The following is a 24267-nucleotide window of genomic DNA, read 5'->3' on the forward strand; positions in this document are numbered from 1 at the left end:
CCATTTAAAAATCGGCCAAACATGCTCCGATTATTAAACGTGTCAAGCTTAGGCTTGATCTGTTTATAAATAAATAATACATGGTATAAGGGATAAGCCAATTAAATTTTTATTAGGCAATAGTGTCCTTAGCTGTAAAACATTTATTAGACAATTAAATGTTTTAGAAAAAGTTTCTTCCTAAATTTTCTACATCAAGGCCCCATTTGTTCAGGGGTGAGTTTGGGGTGGGAAATATGTGGGATTGGGTCCTACATATTAATGGGGTGGACATCAGGATAATAAAGTTATGGAAATATTGCCATTTTTCCACCTTTTGTGTGTTTGGTTTCTATTTTTTTTTTTTCAAGTAGGATAATTTTTATTAGACAATAGTGTCCTTAACTTTCTATAAAACTTTCTAAAATAATCTTTCTATTTCGTTAATTTACATTTCATTGCGATTGGAGAAGTATGACAGGGAGGACGAAGCTGCCTTTGGAGAAGTATAACAGATTGACTTGTGAAGATTTACCGAAAATAATGCCAAACATTCAGGGAGAACACCAAAGGAAGGAAGATCTAATAGCTCCAGAAGAAGCACCCGAATGGGTATCTGAAAAACTCTCCGCCATTATCGATATGTGAAGACTGAATTGAAGTGGAGGTTCTTCTCATCCTGATACTGTCTAATACCTTGCTGAGATGATATGGGCTAGGAAGAATCCATAACTTAAAATCAAGATTTCTCCATTTTTATGGATTTCTTGACCTGAAACTCAAATTGGAAAAAAAGTGATCGTTAAGAGTGTAGGAGAAATACAGAGGCAGAGAAATTCGATGAGCCCCACAGGATTTCCTCACATCCTCGCATTTCTCCCACAATTGTCCTGCTCGTGCTATCCAAATGCCTACATTTTACCACTTTTGTGGGAAAATTATCAGAAACCTCGTTCCATTAATCCCGCCCCTCCAGAACCCCTCCATCAAGCGAGTCCCAAGTTTTCATTTTCTACATCTCTCTATCATGCCAAAAATAGTATTTAACTATTGATTGTCTAAAAACGAAAGCTGTAAATGTTTATCATTATTTGAATTTTTTTTTTTTTAAAAAGTTAGTATTTAATAATCATCTCAAACTACTAATTCTTTCAATGGATATCATATATGATTAAAATAAAATTAGTTTGCTATCGATATTTTGTTCTTTCTTTCTCTTTACCTCATGCACATGTACTTTTACTAGTATATATATATATATATATATATATATATATATATACCCCTATTCCTCTGCTTGTGATGAAAATTACAATGCAAGCATCCCCACCCCTATTCCTCTCCTTGTGATGAAAATTACAACGCAAGCCTAAGCATATTTGCACATGTGTATTTTTCGTAAGTAACGCATTCCAAACATGCATCGTGAAATATAAAATATGATATTAGTTGAAAATGTAAAAAAAAATAATAATAATAAAATAAAATTATACTATATATATATAAACTATGGGTATCGATAGGCCGGGTTGGGCTCGGTTTTTTAAAACCCAACCCAACCCTAAGGTCTCTTAACTCAACCCAAGCCCTTCCCAACCCTAGGTCGAGCTGGGTTATCTCAGCTTAGGCCCAACCTATCCAACCCTGATGGACATTGTTTGGGTTGAGCTTAGCCAAACTCACCCCACCTCAGCCCAATACTATTGGTTATTTGATTGCTTGATCTTGATGCAATGTAGAGGTCAAAGGCCAAGGTTTTCGTATATATGTAGATTGTGAAAAACGAAAGAATATATGCAAATCTATTTCCACCCATTTATAGTATTAATATATTTATATTATTATGTACTTAATATACAAGGTTGGGTTGGGTTAAGTCGGGTGAGATCTCAACCCAGGCCTAGCATATCCCGGCTCAGGCTTGAAATTTTCAACCCTAGCCTATCCTATGGGTTGAAATCTCAGCCCAAGCCATGTTTAGGCTCACGGTGGGTTCAAGTTGATTGGGGTTTTCTGACACCCCTAAAATAAAATCATATTTTATTAAAAAACGAAAATCTTAGATGAATCGTTCATTTTCGAAGCAAAATAAAAACTATTTTTTTAATAATATATATATATATATATATGCAAAATATGTTCAGATTGAATAAATAAGTTTTGTTATTATAAATGTATTTTTGAAAATAAATTTTATTTTGCTCCATAGAGAAAGTACCAAATAGAAATAGGGCTCAAGATGGAACATGTAGAACATAATTGTGGCATGACAACTAATGCCAATATTCTAAATAAGTTATACAGGAATGAATGAACCAACACAACACAATATTTTAATATAGTAGAGATAAGCTGAGATAAATACAAGGTTAAAATCAAAACACGTAAAAACATTAACATACATGAAATTCTAAGCATATAACTAATTATTTCCATTACATAATAACAAAGTGTAATGATAAACCACCATTATTATGTATCGCCGTTACACTTTATAATAATATCCATCATAAGGCAACTAAATTGTGTTGAGCTAGTTTGATATTGAAAACTCTTATGACTATACATAAATACTAAGGTGAAAAATCTACATAAGGCCTAAAAATAAGTATACTGTCATTATTTAAATTTAAAATTTTTTAAAATAGGTAATAGATTATATGGGCAAAAATGTTTTCTACATGGTTCATTTGGAGAAAAATATAGATAGACGCCCCTACTTATGCCATGTGGAAGGGTACAATTACAAACATTAAATTCTACGAATGATTTAGATTGTCCACGGTTCAAATTTCAAATTCAGATATAATCATATATAGTCCTCTATATTGATTGACAACGAGCGATGATTCTTAACAGTTCGATAAAATTTGTATTTTATATTATATCTATATTAGATGTATTTTATATTTATATGATATTTTTTTCTTCAAAAGAATCAATTTGAAATTATATATATTTTTTTGTTTATATTTTAATCTCTTTATTGGCATAAAGATTCATAAATTGGTAGAAAAAAAAATCACTATTAACAAATATAAATATATTATTTTTGTATAACTACATACAATGAATTTCACTATAAAACAATGGGGTTCACTATATTTTTTAATCAAGGCATAACCATTTCTCACGGGAATATGCCTATTATTATTATTATTATTATAAGATCATGTCACTTAGCTCCAACATTGATATCAAGTTTATAAAATCTTACCAATAATAGACTATTACCCAACTAAGATAAACTAAAATCAAACCTATAAAACAAGAAATAATTTTGATGATGTTTGACAGTTGGTGTTAAGGATTAAAAATTAACTCTCAAATCACGACATATAAATGTTTTGTTTGTTAACCTGGATGCTTATATTAGACGATTACATGAGTTTGCTTTGTATTATTATGGGTGAGTATGTCTTATGTGCACACTTTCACATAAATATTTGATTATTGAGTATTTATGACTTAGATCCTATTACTAATCATTAGATCCTATTACTAATCATTTTTCAATCTCTCTTACAAATATAGTAGCTCAAAATTTGGTTAATAATTCAACCATGCTGGACCCCTAAGAACTGTTGAATCTCAACTACCTGAGATCAGAGAGATGGGCATATATCTTAGAGAAGGCGTTGTACTCTATTCTAGCTGCTTTCTTCACGTTTGAGAACTCAAAACTGAGTCCTCCGACCACCGGTAACCCTAGCTTTGGATACTCTATTCTCCATTCTTCTTTTGCAGTATTCTAAATTGTTACAGCTATTTCTTCGATTAAGGATTTGTTTGCGGTTGATCACGCATTGTTTCTCTTAGTACTAGACTACCTCTTCCACTACAAAGGGCCCATTTGATAACGTTTCAAGAAACCCGTTTCTGCGGTTTCTATGTTTAGAAATGACAGAAACGGAACAAAAAACGTTTAATAAAATTGTCTCGTTTCACTTGTTTCCAGAAATAGAAATAGAAATTTCTACTTATTTATGGTTCAAGAAACGACTTGGGCGAAACAAGTTCTACTTGTTTCACTTTTTCTGGAAACGACTTGTGCCATTATTTCGCTGGTTACTATTGACTTTCAGAAACATGACTTATCAAACACCTCAATTCCATTTCTATTTCTAGAAACATAAATTTATGTTTCTGCCATTTCTTGAAACAGAAACAACTTAAACGTTATCAAACGGGCCCAATGCGGAGCTGAAAGGGAAAAGAGGAGGAGTGAATCCCAAATTCTCTAGACACTGAATTTCAGGAATGAATCTCACCCTAAAATTAACTTCATACAAGAAGAATGCTTTATAACCAAGGATTCACGTTCAGAATCTCATACTCTTTGAGACATTTCAACAATATTAATATGAATTTCACCTCCAATATGGGATTCGGTCTTGGTTAGTAAAAAAGAAAACCCCTGAGTTGGAGGTAGAGGAAGAGGCAAAGAGCAGAGAAGAGCAAGTGGGCCCCTAAGAACAGCATAAATCCAGAGAGGGGTCTTCCGATCCTTTCACTAGCTTTTTCAATTCAATTGTTGCAGCCCTAAATCCGTCACGTTTCCTACAAAAAATGAAACAATAAATATATAGATCGAGATTACAAATTAAATAAAAAATAAAGAATGTATTGAACCTCTAAACACCCAACACAAAATGGTGATTTAATATGAGAAATAATACATAACGTGAAGATATGAACCTTTGTAATCTTGGGTTTATGGAAGACATCTTGAAGGTATCAATCTCGCCTGAGTGAGGAAGCATGGGATGAGGTGGTGTTGACATCGGCGGTGGTCGTTTGGGTGTGCCATGGTGGAGAGAGAAAAGGGTGGTGGTTTTAGGGATGAGGTGAATAGGGGAGAGAGAATGTTGCGACAACGATTGAGAAATAAATGCAGGGTCTCCTTCATTGAACTGTTGGAATCTTGTTTTCTTCTTTCGATGGTTGTTAAAATGCTGACATGGATGGGTGTGGGAGATTCTATTTATATAAATAGACATAACAGTGTTAAAAGGGTATTTTTTTTAGTTCTAAGCTAACATTGTTACGATTCAGGGATGCAGTTGATATTTTAGAAACTATGGTGGTATAAGACATAAGATTTCAAAATTATGAATGGTAAAAGATAATTTTCTTATAAATTATGATCTCCGAATAAAGGGAATTCTCACATTTTCACCCAATTTAAGAGTAATCATTATATTTCTGACTGAACAAATAATATGCATCAGTTTTAGCGCCCGTTTGATAACGTTTCAAGAAACGCGTTTCTGCCGTTTCTGTTTCCAGAAACAGCAGAAATGGAGTAAAAAGCATTTGATAAAACTGTTTCGTTTCACTTATTTTCAGAAATAGAAATAGAAATTTTTACTTATTTATGGTTCAAAAAACGACCGCCGTTTCTGGAAACGACTTGTGGTCATTCTTTCATTGGTTACTATCGACTTTTAAAAACATGACTTATCAAACACCTTCAATTCCGTTTTTGTTTCTAGAAACAAAAATTTATGTTTCTGCCGTTTCTTGAAACAGAAACGACAGAAACGTTATCAAACGGGCCCTTTGGTTTTTCCCTATTTAGTTGTCATGACCACAATAATTGTATTAAATTCTTTATGAGGTACAACTATTGGCTCTCTTATTCATACTGTCTATATAACATGATATGATTATTTGAGAAAAACTCATTTTATATGATTATAAGAAGAAAACACTTCTATGTAATTATCCCTTATTTTATATAAATAATTATATAACAAAGCAAGATAAAAATTCAAATCAAAAGCTATAATGAAAATTTTTATTTGATTTAAATGAATCATAACAATAAATTATTATGTCATGTGTGATAACTGGAATTACATGGATTCTCAAATCATGCTTAATGAACTATAATTTTTATATTCTTAATTGGAAAAATTAATGTGTATTGATTTTCTCTCCATTTATTTACAATTGCTATAATATCTATATTGGATTATGTAGAGATAAAATGTCTTCTCTTATTCGTATTATTTACAAATCATAATAGAATCAAACTTGAAAAAAAAAAAAATGACTGAGACAAAGAGTGTCGTCAAGCTGTATTGCATACACTAGCTCCTTCGTTTGCCTATCTCTCTTTTCCTTCCTATGTAATGATATATTTGTCCCTATGACGAGAGAATAAAGTTAGACACATGGAGGTGCTGTATCAACACAATCTAACACAGAACTCAATTCCATCATGATATGATTTTTTTTTTTCACATTTTATCTCATAAAAAAATTATTTTATATGATTACAAGAAAAGAAAAGAAAAGAAAAGAAAAAAATTCTATCCACTAAAACATTATAAAATTAAATTAAAATATAAACAACTAGAATAAAAATAATATATTTGATTTAAATTAAGGGAGTAACTAATCAATCATGTGAAATATTTGCAATAGCGATGATTCTGATAGTTCTTATCCAATTTAGATTGTATTGTATATTCAATGTGCATTGACATTTGTGTAATTTACCACATTTTATTTAGTAAGTGCACAGTAATTACCAGTATTACCTCTCTTGTGCATTGTATTTATCTAAATTCCATGATATGATTATTTGGTAATTGCACTGTTCATGTCAAAACCTTTATCAAAATACAAAAAAAAAAAAAAAAAAAATGCATTGAGCATAAGATACTTTTACACAAAAAAGTATATAATTATTTAATAATTATCATCCTTACTAAATCTAAGTTTTGTGCAAAAAATTCCAAAATTCAATCCCCATACGCATTTGAACTTCAGCTTTGATAGCATGATCACCTTAGGGGAATAGACTAAAAGCCAAACCATGACATTCTCCATCGGGCCCATATACAAATTAGAATTAAATTAAGAATAAAATAAAGTAAAATAAATACACCATTTGTTCACTTGCTTATATCCTTAACAATCACTATTAGATTGGCATTTTTATTTAATTTTTTTTTAATAATTTTCATTGAAAATTATGTTATAATCTATATTTTGCAACCACTGCTAATTTTACCGAGAGATGATCTTAATATCTTTTAGATATTATATACTATGTGTATTTGAGTTATTTGGTGAAATTTTTTTGATCTGTTAATCCTTCTCTCACCAAGTCTCTCAATATTTGCTAATGAATGCTATAATTTCTTATATGGTTTTTTAATTATACAAAGATACAACATTTTATACTCCATAACATCTCTCTCTCTCTCTCTCTCTCTCTCTCTCTTATATCTATAAATTAAAAAATTTTCAGAATAGCTTCGAGACAACTGAGAAGGCTGTGTAAGAGTGAGCTGCTTTGGAGAGTGAAGTTTCTTAGTTACCTCATTGTGTCTTCATTGTCTCATTTTATCCATTTTATTTCGAAGCTACGGTGACTAGTTGGCAACAGTCACCCAAGGAGCTATGAAGATTATATATCTCTCAACTGCCAATCTAATATCACTACTTTAACCATAAGAGCTGAAACTTCAAATGCTCAATTACTCATCAAGGTTTGACTCTCACCATTGGACCAAATGTTATAGCCATTTTTTTTTTTTTTTCAGTTTTGATTCTTTCTTTAGATATATCAAATGCACCTTTATTTCCAATCCAACATTTGTTAATGAATTTCAGCCTATAGGACTTTGCAATGTCTTATATAAAATTATCTCAAAAATCATAAATATATTCTTCATAATATCATTTTATTTTATCAAAATGACTTCATTAAAGGAATATATATTCAATACAATGTCCTTATAGCTAGCCCGTGCACTTCTCCACCACATTTCAAAAAATTGAAAAAAATGAAAAATATGGTCGCATGTCTATCAAACTTGAATTCAGTAAAGCATGAATGTCTTAAGTGGTTTTTGCTTCAACCTCACTCTCTTAATTTTGGCTTCAATCTCAATTTAGTTAATCTTATAATGTTCTGTGTTGAACCCATTCAGCTTGCTATCTTTCTTAATGGCTCTCCCCTCCCTTCATCTCATCCTGTAGAATCTGTCAAGGTGACCTTCTCTCATTTTATCTTTTTATTCTTTGTGTTGAAATTATTTCATCCCATCTATTTCTTGCTCTTCATAATCACCCTTTACATAGTATTAAATTCTCTAAAAATAGTGAACACATCCCCTCATTCCATATTTTTCCTTTTTTTTTTTTTTTTTTGGGAGTTTGCAATTCTGCACTACTATTAGACTTATAGTTGCATGAACCTCGTGCATTGGGACATTTTTTTCTTAATAATTATTTTCAATAATTTGTGCTGACATGTAAAGAAGTGGAGGGCCATGTACTAAAAAAAAATCTTCAATAGTAGCCGCACGAATGGAATGAACATCCAACGGTTGAAAGTACCTTGTGGTATGGGCTCGGTATTCCAGCTATATTGGGATGCTTATTGCACCCGTGTTGCCGCTGTAGAGGGTCACTCCGGACTCCCGTAGAAGGATATTTTAGTAAAAAAAAAAAAAAAAAAAAAAAAAAAAAACCAAAAAATGAAAGGAGGGAAACTAAAAACACCCATAGGCGGCAAACTGAAATATTTATAGCGGCAAGGGTGGGGGGAAAGCTTGGAGTCGTTCCTCCTTCCCTAATCTCTGCCATTGTTAGTCTTCCTCTTATTCTTCTTGATCTCCTCGAATCTTTTGAGTCGCTTCTTATCCTTCATCTTCACCTAGAGAGAGAATTTCATGTTTCGTTTCTCTGTTGAAATGAAAGAGAGTTTCTGAATGATCTCACAACACTTCGCGTTCAATCTAGCTGAAAGCCATGATTTCACCGTCTGTAATCTAGGGTTTTGAATCCGAGCAGGTAGTTGAATGCAGGTTTTCCATTTCAGTTTGTGGTTTTTGTTGATATCGCAACTGTTGTTCATCCAGAAGTGGAAGGTTATTACAGAGGATTGGCTGATGGGTGGAGCACGGCTTGCTTTTTTAGTTAAGGTTTGCTATTTTGATTCATTTCTTTTTTGGTTTGATTCGTACCGTTGTGTTCTGATTTTACTTCTGAGTATTGGTGCTTTTAACGGCAAGAATTTCCCCTGGGGAGGAGATGATTGATTGAATGTGTTCTTTGAATGCTTGCTTTTGGATGCTGCGAACTATTGTGTATCTTCGCTGTCTTGCGTGTAGTTTAGTGGTAAAGATGAAAATGTGATGTAGATGCATGTTGTAAATTTTTAATCTTAAATTGTAGAAATTTCTTAAGCTGGATAAAACTGGGTGTCTCAAGTTTCTAATTAGAACATCAACTTTGATGCCTCACTTTATGTTTTTAGTGACCAACTCCACTTTGATTAAATTGGATGAAATTTGATGAGTTAGGTATCTATTAAAATTTCAAGGCTTAATCATGTGTTTATAACCATAGGAACCATCAAGTAAAACACTGTACATAGTTGGCTGTTCTATGATTGAAGGAGCAATCCTATAACAATATAGAATTTACAATTAAGGTCTTTTAGGGATTTAGAAGAATTAAGTCCAAATGGGTTTAGGAACCTAACTGAGAAGCACTTTACAACTTATGAATGAAATAGAAAATTTACATGTCCAGTTGAGCTCTTGATGCATTCTTCAATTGGTCTTACTGAGGGAAACTTGAATCTTCAATTTGAATTCTCATCTTCATGCCTTTGATGGGCTTCAGAAGTGGCGTAATCTTCCAGTTGTGTAGACATTCCATGCCAATGCCAAGCTTGAGTTGATCTTCCAAGTTGATGTAGTTTGACAACACTTTTTTCATTTTCTTTGGCAGAATTCCTGCACATTTTGTAGTTTGGGTGGTCTATATGTTAAATCAGTTTAATTAAGCTTTTTCAACAACATCCGCAAGTTAGAATCACCAAAAATATATTCAATTCTACAATGTTTCAACATTCTCTCACTTTTTGGTGATAACAAACTAGTGTGTGAAAAAGACTGTGCTCCCCACATCCCATTCCACTCAAGAATATTCCAATTAAATAACTAATGGGCAAGGACTAATATCCCTAAAGTGCATCCTTATTTTGCCGGCCAAGGAATGGATTACATATATACCCAATAATATGGATATTGCTTCCCCCTATGAAATACAATATATGCACCTAGAAATTATAACTCCTCTGTTCTTTATTACTATATTTCTCCCCCCTTTGTCATCTACAAAAAGAAACATTTACCATTGAAGTGAATGAGATGGGAATTAGCAACATGGGGAACCTTTTCCCTAGAAAAAAAAAAGAAACTGTTATAATTTTACCTAACACAACTGCGTAATCTACTTAAATATCTTACCATATATAGTATTATATTGTACATGTGCGATTACCAAATTTGGAATTAATTTGGAGTACGTGACACAGTTGTGTTAGTTAATGATTACAACAATTTATTTTTATGTTTGAAAAAATTCACTTCCTTTCTCCTTCTGTTTCCCTTGCAATTAGGCAATTAGACGGAGCTTCTATTTCTTCTTTTTTAAAATTCTTGTACTTCAATATATGGAGCGAAAGCATTTCTTTATGTATTTTATCATGATTAGTTATAGCCTTTAACATTATTACAAATGCTATCGAAGAGTTTCCATCTGTATCTGAAGTCTCAGCTTTCCACATTTGATTCACCATATTTAACCTAAAGACGGCTTGACAATGCTCTCTCCAATTTATTAACCTTGCACAAGCGGGAACCTCGTGCATCAGGTATGCTATTTTTTTTTTTTTTTTTTAATACTCTCCTTAATTGTGTAAATATTTTGTTGAACATAGATTGAATGATTTCAACCATGGTATGTCAAAGTTGGACGAGACTGGATCTTTTAGTTGTTCAACCCATCATGCAGAGACTAAAATGGATTGGTTGGCATTCTGACCAAATGGTTCAGAAGAGAGGATAGACCAATACAATTGTCCAGCTATATATGGCCTATTTGACTTCTCTGTTTTTTGTTTTTTTTTCTTCCGGTGGGAAGGAACCTATAGAGACGCTATATTATGGATTTTTTTTTCCTGTTGTGCGTGTTTCATTTTTATTCCCCTGCCTTCCTTGATAAACATGGCTGTTACTGCTGCTTCAATTACCATTGTTATTTTTCAATTAAAAAAAGAACTAAGAGATCTTTAAGGGTTTATTGACTGATGACCATATGTTTGCTTTGCATATAGATCATAGCCTAAAGGAGAGAAAAAGAGAAGGGAGGAGGAACAAAAACATCAGCAGAACTAAGAAAGTTGATTGTTCAATTAAGGTAAATCTTAGACTTGGAAGAATGGTTATTGGCATTATATATGAAATCCTTGTTTTTCAAGTAGTTTTCGTTATAAGGTTAGATATAATAGACCTAGATTTTCTACAGTGGAAGATTTGCATAAGAAAAACTGCTTTTTGATTTATACATTGTACATACCACATGCATAGTACAAATGAAACAAGTTGACAAATATATTCGATCTTTATTTTTGTTGACATTGGCTCCTTTAAGAAGAATGGCCCGATTTCGAGCATATGGAATGAAATAATCATCATAATGTTATCATGTACAAACTACACGCCCACATAACATGGGATTTTACAAATTTAACTTGGCCCATCAATCTTTTCTTTCCATACTGACTTTGCATTAGTCCCCGCTGATGAATGCCCTCATGTTAGAGGAGGTGGCATTGATTTACAGCAGTAGGTTGGTCAGCGATCTGATCTTCAAATGGACAGATGCTAGCTAGGATTTTTGTATTGGCTTTAAACTTTGCACATGGCCTACTCTTCATTTCCTCATGTCTTTGTCCTGGCCAGCTTGCTTGCTGGAAAGTGCAGTCTGGCCATTAGTGGACGAGGCGCTCGATTTTTCTGGTCGAATCCCCTTACACAGACAAAGCCTACAAAACATTCGATGAAAGCAAACATTGTTAGGAATGTCAGGGTCTCAGCTTTTTCTTTAAGAAGTGCATAACTGAGGCAAAATTACAACATGAGTCAAAATATTTTAGGATGGATTAGTGATACTGTATGCCATGTCAGTGCTACATTTTGAATTTTCTGTCTTGATTTTTCCTAATATAACATCATTTGTTTCTTAAACCTGACCAATTATTGACGTCCTTGCAGAGACTGAATCAAGCTAGGTTCTCACTTAGAAAGTCTTTGTTGTGTGTTAATTGGAAACTGCACTCACAAGGAAGGCGAAAAAATATAACCATGCTGGGCATGATTTTTCCAACTTAATCCTTCATTTCTAATCGGGTCCTTACATGACATTAAAATTGTTACTGAACTACGAGGAGAATTTGAGTGCATAAATTGTTTCTGTAAAAGGTGGCCCTGGTGCATAAAATAGTAGTCTAGTTACTGCCATATGTGCTCTTTTTATAATAATTATTTTGGAATGAGGTGGACTGATTCTTTCTAAAATCCAGTTCTTGATGCTTGTTACCAATTAAATCTTATTGTACACTCTTATGTAATTCCCCCCACCCCCACAATTATAGATGGGCACTATTTGTTTGAATGTGTCATTTATTTTTTGAAACGATACAAGTGTGGTCTTAAAGTATAATAGGGTTGAATAGAATATTTTCTGCTTATACTTTGGTTGTCTTGCATGTGATTTTGGTGTTGGATTTTTTTTTTGGGGGGGGGGGATTGTTGGGGATCTCTGTTTCAACAAAGCCTAAAACCTTCCATGGGCACTACGCCAGTGCGGGGGCCAATGGGAGCATTGCATAAGATCAACAGGGGGGATTTTCGCCTTTCATGAGGGGCAGGGCAGTCATTTTCCCCGTCTGGAGCAGGGGTCACGTTGCCTTTCAGGCTTCTTATTCCCTAATTCATTAATTATTTAATCCAGCCAAAGAAGTGAAGATGATATTAGTAAGAAGGGTGTGGATTTTTCCATTTACATACCTCTCCAAAAGCAGTGTTGAATTCCTTCTGTTGTTAGACCTAGCAACACAAATAACATTTTGAATTTCAGTTGCTCATACTTGAATTCCAAGATTAGGTAACTAGGGCTTTTTGTTCTGCGTTCTTACCTTTAAATATTGTTGGTATGGAGGTACCAAAGTAAACAGTCCTTCTTGATAGATTCCATAACCATGACCTTGGAACATCAATCGGGTTAACACTAGAATCATGATCAGCAAATACCTGAAAGGGATTCATATTCTTGTTATTGGCACTCGATGCAACAATCGAATGACTGAAAAATGAGGTACCCTACAACTATTTGATTGAGCATAGACTTGGAGTATTAAGTTTTTTTTTTCTTTTTTTTCTTTTTTTACCTCGTTTACTTGAAAGTACGTGCCATTGAGTGGAAAGCTACCTCTCATTGCTGTTCGGCATGGTATCTGTTCAATGGAATGTTGTAAATATCAGTCAGCATCTAAAAGTAGCATAGTGAATTGGTTTTTTGCTATCTTATGGCTTATGGTTCTTTCTCACCAAAAGAGTCCCTCGGACTGTTTGGGAATTTGCCTCTCGTATACTGTTGCATGAAAAGCACGTCTTCTCATTGCATAGTTTGCCTGATTCTTGAGCACCACAACTGCCTTTTGGTGGTTGAATTGATTCCGCTGTTTCACCTGATATTAGACAAAGAGGGTGATAAATAACCAAACACAATAAAATAAAATGTTCTACTCATTTGGGTCAAATAGCTTGGGGGCACTTTGTTAAGAGTTTCTCTTTGGTGCACCCTTCATACTACTGCAAACAACGACATTTGTCATTAATCACTCAAGTCTAATGCTTTCATCAGTGTGTTTCAAACATAGGTTTTGAAGATGTATTGTTGACACATGAACAACATGTGGCTGCATAGCTGCTATTTCACATCTTTGATATTATGTGTGTACCTGGAGTCCATATAGCAAGAAGGTATGAACACGGATCATCTGGTTCTCGCTTGTCCAGCTGTAAAATGTATATGTTTAGCAAGTAAGTTTGATATATTACCAAATACAATTCACATAGTAGTGGAGAATAACTGACCCCTTCCAGAAGAGGATGTGAATCAGGGAGTTCATAACTGCAATCAGGGAGAAAAGGAAGTTAGTGCAGATCTTGCAGGATTCGAGTCATCCCTACTGTTTAGTAGGTTATTTTACTTATGAAAGCAAATGCCGGATAATCAAAATTGATATTCAATATCTTAATGATACCGGGTTTGCTCAGGAACTGGGTTTCTAGTTAAAAGTTTAAACAATGGCCAGGGAAATTAGGGCATTGATTAGTTGCACTGTCTGAGTGGGAGCCAGTGCTGCGTATTACAGAATTGGATGATGCATAATTTCTGATGACTTCTCCTTGACTTATTTTGGAAGGTAAGAGTTAAATAGAGTCCAAAAAACTCTTCATTTCAAGAAGGTACTGTTCTGAAACAAATCCAACTTGATAGTTAGAAGTAATGCCACACACACACACACACACACACACACACACACACAAGGGGTATATGTGGCCAACTTACACTTGATGCTCAGTTCGTAGCCTGCTCACATTCTTCAGCTTTGGCACAGGGATAGAAGCAGCTTCTGGAGTCAAAGCAACTAAAGCCTGAGACGTGTTTCCCTCTTGAAGTTCCATGCTGTACTCATTCATGTAATTCTGTAAGTTCATTGTGAACTCTTCAATATTAAGTTTGATTGTTGGTATTTCATCAGGATCATCAAGAATGTCTTCAATATCACTTTGTGATATTTCTGTGCATTCAGGTTCTGGTGTTGCTGGGACTTCAATGATAGGTTCACAGCTTTTTTTATCCTCCTTATTTTCTGGTGCTGCATCTGGTGGGTTTGCCTCAGGTAGAAGCAATGGCATTGTGTTGATACCCACTGTTTGATTGTCGATACCCAAAGTTCGGTTGTGCTCAGATTCAAGTGGAGCAGTTGAACATACTACACTCCTCTCCTCTGGAGCTGGCAGGGCAAATCTTGCACTGCATCCAAACCTATTCACATTAGTAGGTTCATTTTTGAAAATGATTTATTTTTATGCACATCTGTATTTGGGGTGAGGGTTACTTTTGAGAAGAGAGGGCAGACCTTGGCGGAATGGTAAGGTTGCTCAATTGCGGCCTAGTGGTCATGGGTTCGAGTCGGGAAACACTCTCTCCACAAATAGGGGTAAGGTTGCATACATTATGACCCTTCCCAAACCCTGCATCGCGGGAGCCTTGTGCACTAGGTATGCCCTTTTTATTAATTTTTGAGAAAATGGAAGACCAAGATTTCCTGATCTCCATTTCTCGTGTGGAGACAAGGCTGTACAGATTGCTGGCTGGCAGGTTCATGAATCAGTTCTATTTATGATCCTGATCGTGTAATCTACGATCTTCTTCTTCCTTATTTTTGGGGAAGGGGGTGGGGTTTACATGCATTTTGTATTTCTTAGCTTGGATGGTACTTTTTATGATGGTTATTAAATTACAAAGTCCATGCTTAGCATATGTGTTTGAATAGAGGATTTCCGATTTGTTAATGATGCTTAATTATTTGGTAAAGATACACTTGAGAAACATGTAAAAACAAATAATATGAAACCTTGCAAATGCACTTGCGAAGTGTTTGCACTCTCCTCTCATTGGACATGCATTGCAATTTGGTTTGCTTTTTGTACAGAAAACCTGCATAAGACTCGAAGCATGCCGTCCCAATTAGCTTTTGTACATGTGTAATAACAAGTGAGGAAACTTAACATCAAATTTCTAATAAATGCAACAATGTACCTTTCCAAATGTAATCATCTGATAATGCAATTCATACCTGTATTCACACATAAATCAGTATTAGCTTTGGTGATAGATATACCACTTTTGTTGCCTACTTGAATTCATATAAGAAATTCATGAAACTTTAAATGAACATTATATCTATTGATGAAGAATTCTGGGGTTACAGTGTCCGTTGATCCAGTTTGCACAGCCGTGGCCAAAGATATTTCTGAATTGACTCCAGCACCGGGTACCTATATAATTTGAGGGTTAGAATTTTCATGTTATGGAAAAGTTGGTATTGTTATTTGTGTGGCATACCATACTCACATTTCTAGAAGATGCAATTGAAGTGACTCTGGCAGAGGTTGTAGTGGCACCCATCCCAGCCGTACGGCTATGCGGCCAACATTTGTGTCAACCTTATTGTGAAAAGAAATTGGTGAATCCATACCAATGTCACAAGAATAGAATATTTTGTAAGTTTGTCTTCGTACTAAATTTTATAACTGATCATTGCCTTGCTATCTAAACTTACTGGAAAAGCAAGATGATGAAGTGTCAGAAGCCGCACACACTCCACACTTTTTAGGCCCAAGCCCCTTATGCTCAGCAGGTATTCCCTTCAAACAACAGAACATTTGAGAAAACAAATAGATGCTAAAATGATATACAGAGACACGTGTGTGTGTGTGTTTGAACTTATGTTTGCAAGGTGGTTTACATATTTATGTTGAGGGCTTACTTTACTTGGTCGGGTGGAACATCCCTCAACCATTCAAGATCAATGCTTCCATGTTCCCTAACAATTCGGTTGAGGAAATCCTGCAGAAATTTTGAGTACTTAGCCTTCCTGAAAGCCTTTTCATCTCAGCTCACTGTAAAATTTGAGGGTTAGTGAGATGGAAGAACATTTGCAAACCTGGATTCTCTCGGCAAGCATATTGTTCATTCCTCGTTCTTTGATGGCATTAGCAATCTCATTAACATTTGCACATCTCACTGCTTCCCAGTCCAGTGAGTCCATTGTATTGCTACTTCTTTCTTTTTTTCCACCATTTTCAAAAGCATTCTTTCGTAAACTATCCCAATCAAATTCTTTCTTTTTCCCTGCCTCCTTTTTTGCTTTCAAATTCTTTGTACTGCCAGTGGCTGAGTAGTCAGAAACATAAACTTGCTTTTTCAAGTTTGATTGAAACAACTTGTTCTCTCTGCATTTTTCTTGATCTTCTAAACATCCCTTTTCGGCATCTAAAACTTCTGAAAAATTCAGTAAACTTGATACTTGTTGCATTCCATTGTCTTGCCTTCCAGCCAATTCACGAACATTTGTAGGTTCTCCAAGTATAGTGTTTTCTGACTGGAATGCCTCCATCCTATCTCTCTGTTGATGATTGAAGGATTTTGGGTTCCTCTCACTATAAGTTTCCGTTTGCAAACCATACAATGTCTGGTTCTGGTGCTTGTTTAGTGATTCATACAGATCAGCTGGTGGTTTTTCTTGAGCACTTGATGGTGCCTTTTGAACTGTAGTTGCACTTGCACACTCTCGCACAAGTTCATCTTGTTTGCTAGTGGAATTGGCATGTTTTGTCTTGGTGATTTCTGAAGCACTTGAAGGCAAGGGGGATCTGCTTACTTCTCCTAACGTCTCTGGGCATTGCACTTCCAGTAATTCTGAGTTGGGGGTAACATGCAAACTGTATGTACTGGAATGGATGGGCACTTGTTTATGGGGCAGACATGAATTGGGTGGATAGATGTATGCAGATGAGTCTTTTAAGCAGCCTATCCTGACCATGCTTGATCTATGCTTGTCAGAGTCCATACCTTTTGATTGGTTCTCTTCACCGTTGGGGCTCTGGTTAAATGAAGAGCTCCCATTTCCACAATTGTAAAATTCCTGGGACATGGAGTTTCTTCCCATCTGTAGTCTCTCTGTAAAAGTGCAACCATCAAGACCATCAGATGATGACTTTGATGGACTCTGTGTTACCAGATCTTCTGCTTCTGAGTTGGAGTCTGAGCATGATCCATTCCTTTCAATGATCTGGAAAGTAGAAGACTCTGTAGAGTTGTGAGATGAAACTGCATCTTCAATTGCTTTTCTATCCTCTTGTATAAAATTCACCATTCCTATATTTTTGGTCAGGCTCTCTGTAATGTTTGGGAGCAAATCATGGGACATCCCTGGACTGCTGCTGCAAACAGGCAACTCTTTGCCTCTTGAATTGTCAGTGGAACCATCTCCCAAATTGCTCCCAAATGATTCATTGCTGTTAGCCACTTCCTGTTCTTCAATGTGTCCAGTTTCATGGAATGTCATAGAGCTCTGGTCACAGGCTAACTGACTTGGCATGTTTTCATGCCATTTGATGGTGTCCTCTGTGTCTAGCACGCATACCTCAAGCTCTTCAAATGATGTAGTTGTTCCTTCTTTAAAGCATGCTTGCTTATTGCTCTTTGACTGGAGAGGAAATCTCGCAGCAAGGGACATGAAGGCAGAGCTGGAAGGGAAGGAAAGAAAATAAGGATTACTGATGGTTATTCTGAGGATAATCCTATTCTGGAGTCTAGCTTTGGCAGTGAGTTTACCTGGATAGATGGTCAGATACATTCTGAGTAAGGAAGACGCCTACCACTGAGTCCACGACTGATCCTTTCCACTGTGAGAAGCGTCTATCCCCTATTAAGAATATTATTTTCCTGTTAAACATAGAAATATAACCAAGAATATCTATTGTGCAATATGCACAAGTTTGGTATCAACGTTGATGGAGCAGGCTAATGATTATGTTGACCTTTCAAAGGTCAGTACCTAAGACAACCATGCATGTGTGTTCTAAGGTTCTGTTATGTTCAAATGCCAAAAGAGGGGACGAGATTCTGGCTCCAAGCCAAGGCCCCAAGAATTTCTCTGAAAATGTTTACTGGCAAAGTGTTAGTCTCAGGATGTCTACATCAGCTATAACCAGCAATGTTGAGTTTTACTTCTAACAGATTCACGATTTTGAGGGATATGGCTAGCTGATCATTTACATAGTTGTATATGACAAATCGGTATTTGGTTCATAACAGCTTAATTAATCTGAATGTGATCCAGCTGGAATATATTTCTATGTTTTTTCAGATCTTATTGGAACCATTTAAGACAGGATGGCCTGAGTGCTCAGTTTTTGACAGTTCTGACACTGTTTCTTAGAGCAATGGTGCAAAGGTTCAGGGTGCCAGGGAAAATGCCCAGGTTCGAGTCTTGAGGGCAGCCACTTTGCAACAAAATGTCGAAGGTAGGACCGACTTCAAACTCACCCCTCCCAGGACCTCGCATAGGTGGGACCAGTACAGGGTAACGAGCCTTTGGCAGTGACTGTTCCCATCAAATGAACAAAAAGGAAATACTTGAATGAGATTTGTAGGATTCTATCCTTCTAACACCAAAATCTGAATTAGTTGAAATGGCAGTCTTCTAAATATAATTTAGTACTTGCATATAACTTATTTGATTTTTCTCTTATTTTTATTCACTCTTGAGACAGTATTATGGTAGTAGTTTTTCATAAAGTATGTGCCTTACCTCTCCCTTTAATAATGTATTCATTTGATTGTTATTGATTACTCCAATGCAAGTCATCACTAACGCAACAATCTAGATCCTCATTATATGCTGGTTCAGGAAAAATTGACTATTCCCAACATGTGCACCTGATAGTCCAATCACAAATCTAACTGCCTGGGGATACAAGCAATTCAGAGCCAAGAAAGTTGCAACGTGGCAACATTTTGTACGTACTATAAATTTAAACTGGTTAATGCACTAGTAGGCTTCATTTTGGTACCTTGGACAAGATGCATTCGGGCAATGAATGAGTCTGCCCGTCCCTGGAATACTCTCCGTTCTTCTTCCCACCATTTCTCCGTTTTCTCGTTCATATGTTCCATCCCTTCGATGGCTGGCTTCCCCATCAGAAGCTTCCAAACTCTATCAGTCTCAGGGTCAAGGTCAACTTTGGGTCGTGGCCGCCGTCTTCTTGTAGGATCAAACACTCCTTCATAAGGAACCATTGTGCCATTGCCATTGTAAGGAACCAATGCATTTTGCTCTGGGTCTGGAATTCTGTTTGTTTCTCCATTGATGTCGAGGTGCCTCAACCTCTGAACAATCGCATCTATGGAAACAATGTTTGTCTGTGTTACTTGTGACCGACCTGCAGCAAATGTGCCATGGAAGTTCATATTATTGACACGACAATTGAGTGAAAAATTGGTGGGAAGAATATAGTCGCTCCTGCTGACGGTATAAAGTCAAAAGTTTTCTGCTTGAGGGCATTACCTCTTAACGTGGCTGGGGTTCCTTTTCTTGTCCTCTTTTTCTTTGCATAATTTTCTGCAACAAAGGCTTCTAGACCAGCTTGTGGTCTATGGATAATATCTGTTCCTTGCCTTTCACCCAATGTTGGTGCTGTTTTCAGAGGTGTTGATGGCAACTGGGTACACTGCGGAATTGCAATTAGGGAGGCCAGGTCCCGTACCCGCGTAGGTGCTTTGGATCTCTTCTTTGTCATCCTTTCTCCGAGGCCAAAGGTAAGCATAAATCCAGAAGATTGCAGTCCAGAAAAATTTGTCCTGCTGAATGAAAGTGGATCAATGGTACTATCTTGGATTGGAAAACTCTTCGTTTGTGCAGAGTGAGCATGCACATCTCGTACAGATTTACTGTTCCTGTTCTTTGGTCCCCTTGTGCTGAGCATATCATTGAACTTAGTGTCTGCTGTTCCATGGTAACTCTGCCATTCTTGGCCCCAACCAACTCTGTTCACTGCTGTAGAAGATGAACTACAAGGAGTGGTATGTTGGGCCTTCTCAGTCCTCCTTTTCTTGCAAATTTCTGGAAAACTTAGGCCTAGGTTGTTTCTGTTTCTGTTTCTGTTGTAACCACTACCTTGAAGCATCTCCTGGTAAGTCTGCAAAGAATTTTGTTGGATTCCTCCTCTCATATTCATGGCCTGTGCATGTGCCTTGTCAATTGTATGAGAATATTCTCTTTTTGATCCCCTTGCTTGTTCGTTCTCAACATATGGTACACAGAGATTGCTATTGGGATCATTTTCACCTATTGACATAGATTGTGAACGACACTGCAATAATGGTTGCATCAATTTTTCATTGCGGAGAAGAGTAGCTCCTGTTTGGAACGCAATGCGACTGATTCCCTCTCCTTGAGCTTGTTGGTTGAGGAGACTATGATTGTTTTCTCCATTGCTTATGCTGGAACAGGGGTTCTCCATTTCATTTCTGTTCTTTGAAATGCAATGTGAATTCTCTGTTGGGACTCTCTTTGCAGATTGTGGCGCAGGGTCTGTTTCAGGCAGGGATATGTAGTCTTTGATCACCTGGTTCAGGGAACAGTTAAGGTCATACGCAAGCCCAGCAGGTGTGTTGTTCACTGTCACTTCAACACCTTGCCCAAGCTGCACGGTTGATTTGGTTCCTGAGCCACCATCAATTACACTGCTTAAGTCCTGGGCCTGAGATTCTGAATTCAAATTAAATAGCCACCTTGAAGAAGGGCTTCCAACACTGTTGTGCAGAAACCCCTCCTGATTATCGAGTGATGTGTGCGGGTGTTCCTCTCTTCTTTTGTCTTCCAAGTTGAAATTCAGTGCCCGCCTGCATGATTTCGCACTGGAATTGGGTGATGGATCTATTGCCTCCACTACAGCCTCTGCAGATGGAGTTTCCGAGTCCTGGAGGCTTTTCTTCCTCACGTACTTCCTCTTCCCTGGCGGATTCTGATTCGGAGTTACTGACTTTGGAGTCCTTTTGGGTTTCCCTTCTACAATGACTTTGGGCCTGTGCTTCTTCCTCCTAGACTTTTGCTGTGGTGTCTTGTTTAGATCAATGTCATGGTTTTCTGCCTTCCCAAGATGGTTGTTTTCCATTAATGTAGTTGAAATGGCAGCAGATGTGCCCACTTGGGGATGTGAGAATTCAGTTTGAAGCTCTGTAACCTCATTCGTGCATCTCATGGGCTGTGAGCATCCCCCGCCGTCAAGCTCGATAATTTCATTCCCATTGGGACTTGTCAATACTTCCTGCTTATCCTGTTTCCTGTACGATCTCTCACCTGCAGATGGGTTTGTTATTTCTTGAAGTATCTGGCCCTTCTCTGGTGTTACCGGTGCAAACGGCATTGATGCAACCCCGTCTGAGGGACAGTCGGCCATTGTTTTTGGTGGTGAATTAAGATCATAACTGTGACAAAGAACTGGTAATCCATCTGTAAGTCCATCCCATCACTTCAGTATCTTTCTGAGATTATCTCACACAAAATCAAATAAACTTAAAAAAAAAAACCAAAACATTGGTTCTTATCTACTGAATCCTTTTTTTTTCTTCCCTCTTAAACGAAACAGGTAATCATAAAAAATTACTACAGAGGAACAATAGAACAATCATAGGAACGAAAGTAAACAAAATGGAGTAATAAGAGAAGGGCTCGTGTCAACTCACTCAGAGGCTCAGATTGCCAGTTGCTGTTATTCCAGAACTCAGAGTTGAGTGAGCGATCTTGGTTCATATTATAATTGCTTGCAAAATAATAGACAGGGAAGAAAGGTGGGTTACTCGCTGCATTATGGCTTCCTTGTAGATTAGCACTTGCACTGGACGAAGCCACGGACGCCATGAGGTTCACATAAGGAATGTTGTTCCACCCATCCTCAATACCACCGGAGACGCTACTACTTCCGGCCAAGGCTGTGGCTGAGTCCCAATTAGCAAGCCGCCTGCTCTGACCATGAGAAGCCATGGAATCAAAGCATGCAGTGGCCCCATTTGCAGAGGGAGTCTCTTGGGACAGTCCAGGCCTGAAACCCAGCGATTCTAGCCAATTTGTCCTTCCCACCTGACTCCCTTCTCCCTCAGCTGCGCTTGTCTGCAACCACCTCGTCGGAATGGGGTTTCCGGGTGTTGCCGGAATCCAACCGCCCTGAATCTGAAAATTTTCCTGTCTACCTTCTGGAATTGAAAGCCCTCTGCCGAAGTCCATCTCCAGACTACTAGGTTCTTCACAAGCTTTGTCTGCAATGATATAGTCAATCACTACTTTTCTCCACCAACGCTTAAATTGTATGGAAATTGCCGATTTTCCTTATATCTCCATCTTAATCAAACCTCATTGTCAAATCCTTCTCTACACGGCTCCAATAGTTGCAGAAAATCGCAGAAGCCAGACCAGCACAGAGGTGAAAAAAAGAATCCTTACAAGAGGGAAAAAAACTGGAAAAAAGTAATCTTTCCTAACCGGAGGAGAGAATCCTAAGTTCTGATGAAGCCAGAAAAATCACAGAAAATCACCCGCCAGAAAAAAACTAACAGATCTCTGTCAAGATACAGCTACAAAACTCTCAGTACTCGTTCTGCTGGCGAAAAGGTGAGATGAACCAGAATAACCAAAAAGAAATAACTCAATTGGAAAAAATTAAAGGCTCTTTAATTTTTGATAAATCTGCTTCAAGAAATTGGAGAGAGAGACACATCACCAACTACCAAAAATCTCACACAATCTTCGTTGTAAATCCCAGAAAATAGACACTACCTCTCCAACTTTGGCAACAAAATTAAGTTTTAAAAGCTCTCTTAAAACTAAGAACTACCGATCTCTCTTATCGACTCTGCCTGCGGTGGGTGAACTAATGCCGGACTTCCGGTATGGTCTTCGATAGTAAACGCGAACAGACATGTAGACAGGGAAGGAGAAAGGTATAGAGAGAACAGAGAAGAGAGAGAGAACAAATAGAAAAAAAAATAAGTTAATTGAGTGAGACTAGTTATTTAAGCCCTCACTCCTCGTTGAATTTGTTGACGAACTATTGTGTTTTAGAGAGAAATTAATATCTACAAAATAACGTTAAAGACTAACTCAGTAACTTCTCCTGCCTTTTTTACACATTAACGTACTCTGGCCGTCTGGGACTCTGGCGTATTCAAGTATTCAATACTAGAGAGAGATAGAGAGAGAGAGAGAGAGAGAGAGAGAGATTTTATTATTTATTTTTGTAAAGTAGATACTAGATAGGTTGGACTCAAAACGGGAAAGAAAAAAACCGCTAGAGAGAGAAAAAGAGAGAGTCCTTCGAGCTTAAAACACGGCGGGTGAATCGTAGAACCCAAACTGATACATGTGAAGGGGAAGGAGGGAGATCGGCGGGGATATAACTTCTCCACGCGCTTTTGACACTTGGCAAGCGAGATCGTTCTCTCTTGTAAGCGACTGACGCCGTGAAGTAGTTGACGGCGTTAAGCTGACGTTAGGTGAGATGTTAAGTGTATGGGCCATCGACGTTAGTGGTCCCCTAGTGTGGTGTAATGATGCACGCTTTCCCAACTGCTGCTTAATGTATTGGTGGACAACATTATATGGCTTCCCTTATATATTCTGATTCGCTACAACTAATTATATATTTAGTTTTTTATCGGACGGTTAGGGAAGAGTGGAAACTTCTTGATATCGTTAGAATGTTAATTAATTTGAGCCTCTGATTTCGATCTGACGGTTTAAAGTACTTTCAGTATGCCTGAGGTTGCCTTCTGAAT

General features: G+C 36.8%; 1 protein-coding gene and 1 long non-coding RNA gene across 2 annotated transcripts; one reads left to right on the plus strand and one right to left on the minus strand.

The window, feature by feature from the left end:
• The first annotated feature begins 8467 nt into the window (after positions 1-8467).
• On the plus strand, positions 8468-14817 carry LOC122061658. Its single transcript, XR_006134703.1, has 4 exons — positions 8468-8924; positions 11129-11211; positions 13736-14569; positions 14675-14817. It is a non-coding gene; the product is annotated as an uncharacterized LOC122061658 (long non-coding RNA).
• On the minus strand, positions 11333-23715 carry LOC122061657 (transcriptional activator DEMETER-like). The gene is made up of 19 exons (XM_042625072.1): positions 22183-23715; positions 20003-21949; positions 19509-19877; positions 18268-18358; positions 16595-18179; positions 16418-16497; positions 16211-16295; positions 16003-16094; positions 15858-15926; positions 15688-15724; positions 15503-15585; positions 14431-14898; positions 13953-13989; positions 13817-13874; positions 13404-13543; positions 13244-13309; positions 12992-13106; positions 12864-12902; positions 11333-11839 (listed from the first exon to the last, which is right to left on the minus strand). The coding sequence occupies exons 1-19, from the start codon at positions 22718-22720 to the stop codon at positions 11736-11738; spliced, it is 6003 nt and encodes a 2000-aa protein (XP_042481006.1). The 5' UTR covers positions 22721-23715; the 3' UTR covers positions 11333-11735.
• Between the last annotated feature and the right edge of the window lie 552 nt (positions 23716-24267).

This window comes from Macadamia integrifolia, chromosome 14 (assembly GCF_013358625.1).
Source record: "Macadamia integrifolia cultivar HAES 741 chromosome 14, SCU_Mint_v3, whole genome shotgun sequence".
In the NCBI taxonomy this organism is placed as follows: Eukaryota; Viridiplantae; Streptophyta; class Magnoliopsida; order Proteales; family Proteaceae; genus Macadamia; species Macadamia integrifolia.

Coding starts and splice junctions, on each gene's coding strand:
- LOC122061657 (XM_042625072.1), bottom strand. CDS start 22,720: ATGGACTTCGGCAGAGGGCTTTCAATTCCAGAAGGTAGACAGGAAAAT. Junction 15,927..16,002: donor CAATTGCATCTTCTAGAAAT/GTGAGTATGGTA, acceptor CAAATTATATAG/GTACCCGGTGCTGGAGTCAA. Junction 13,544..13,816: donor TCTTGCTATATGGACTCCAG/GTACACACATAA, acceptor GTCTAATATCAG/GTGAAACAGCGGAATCAATT.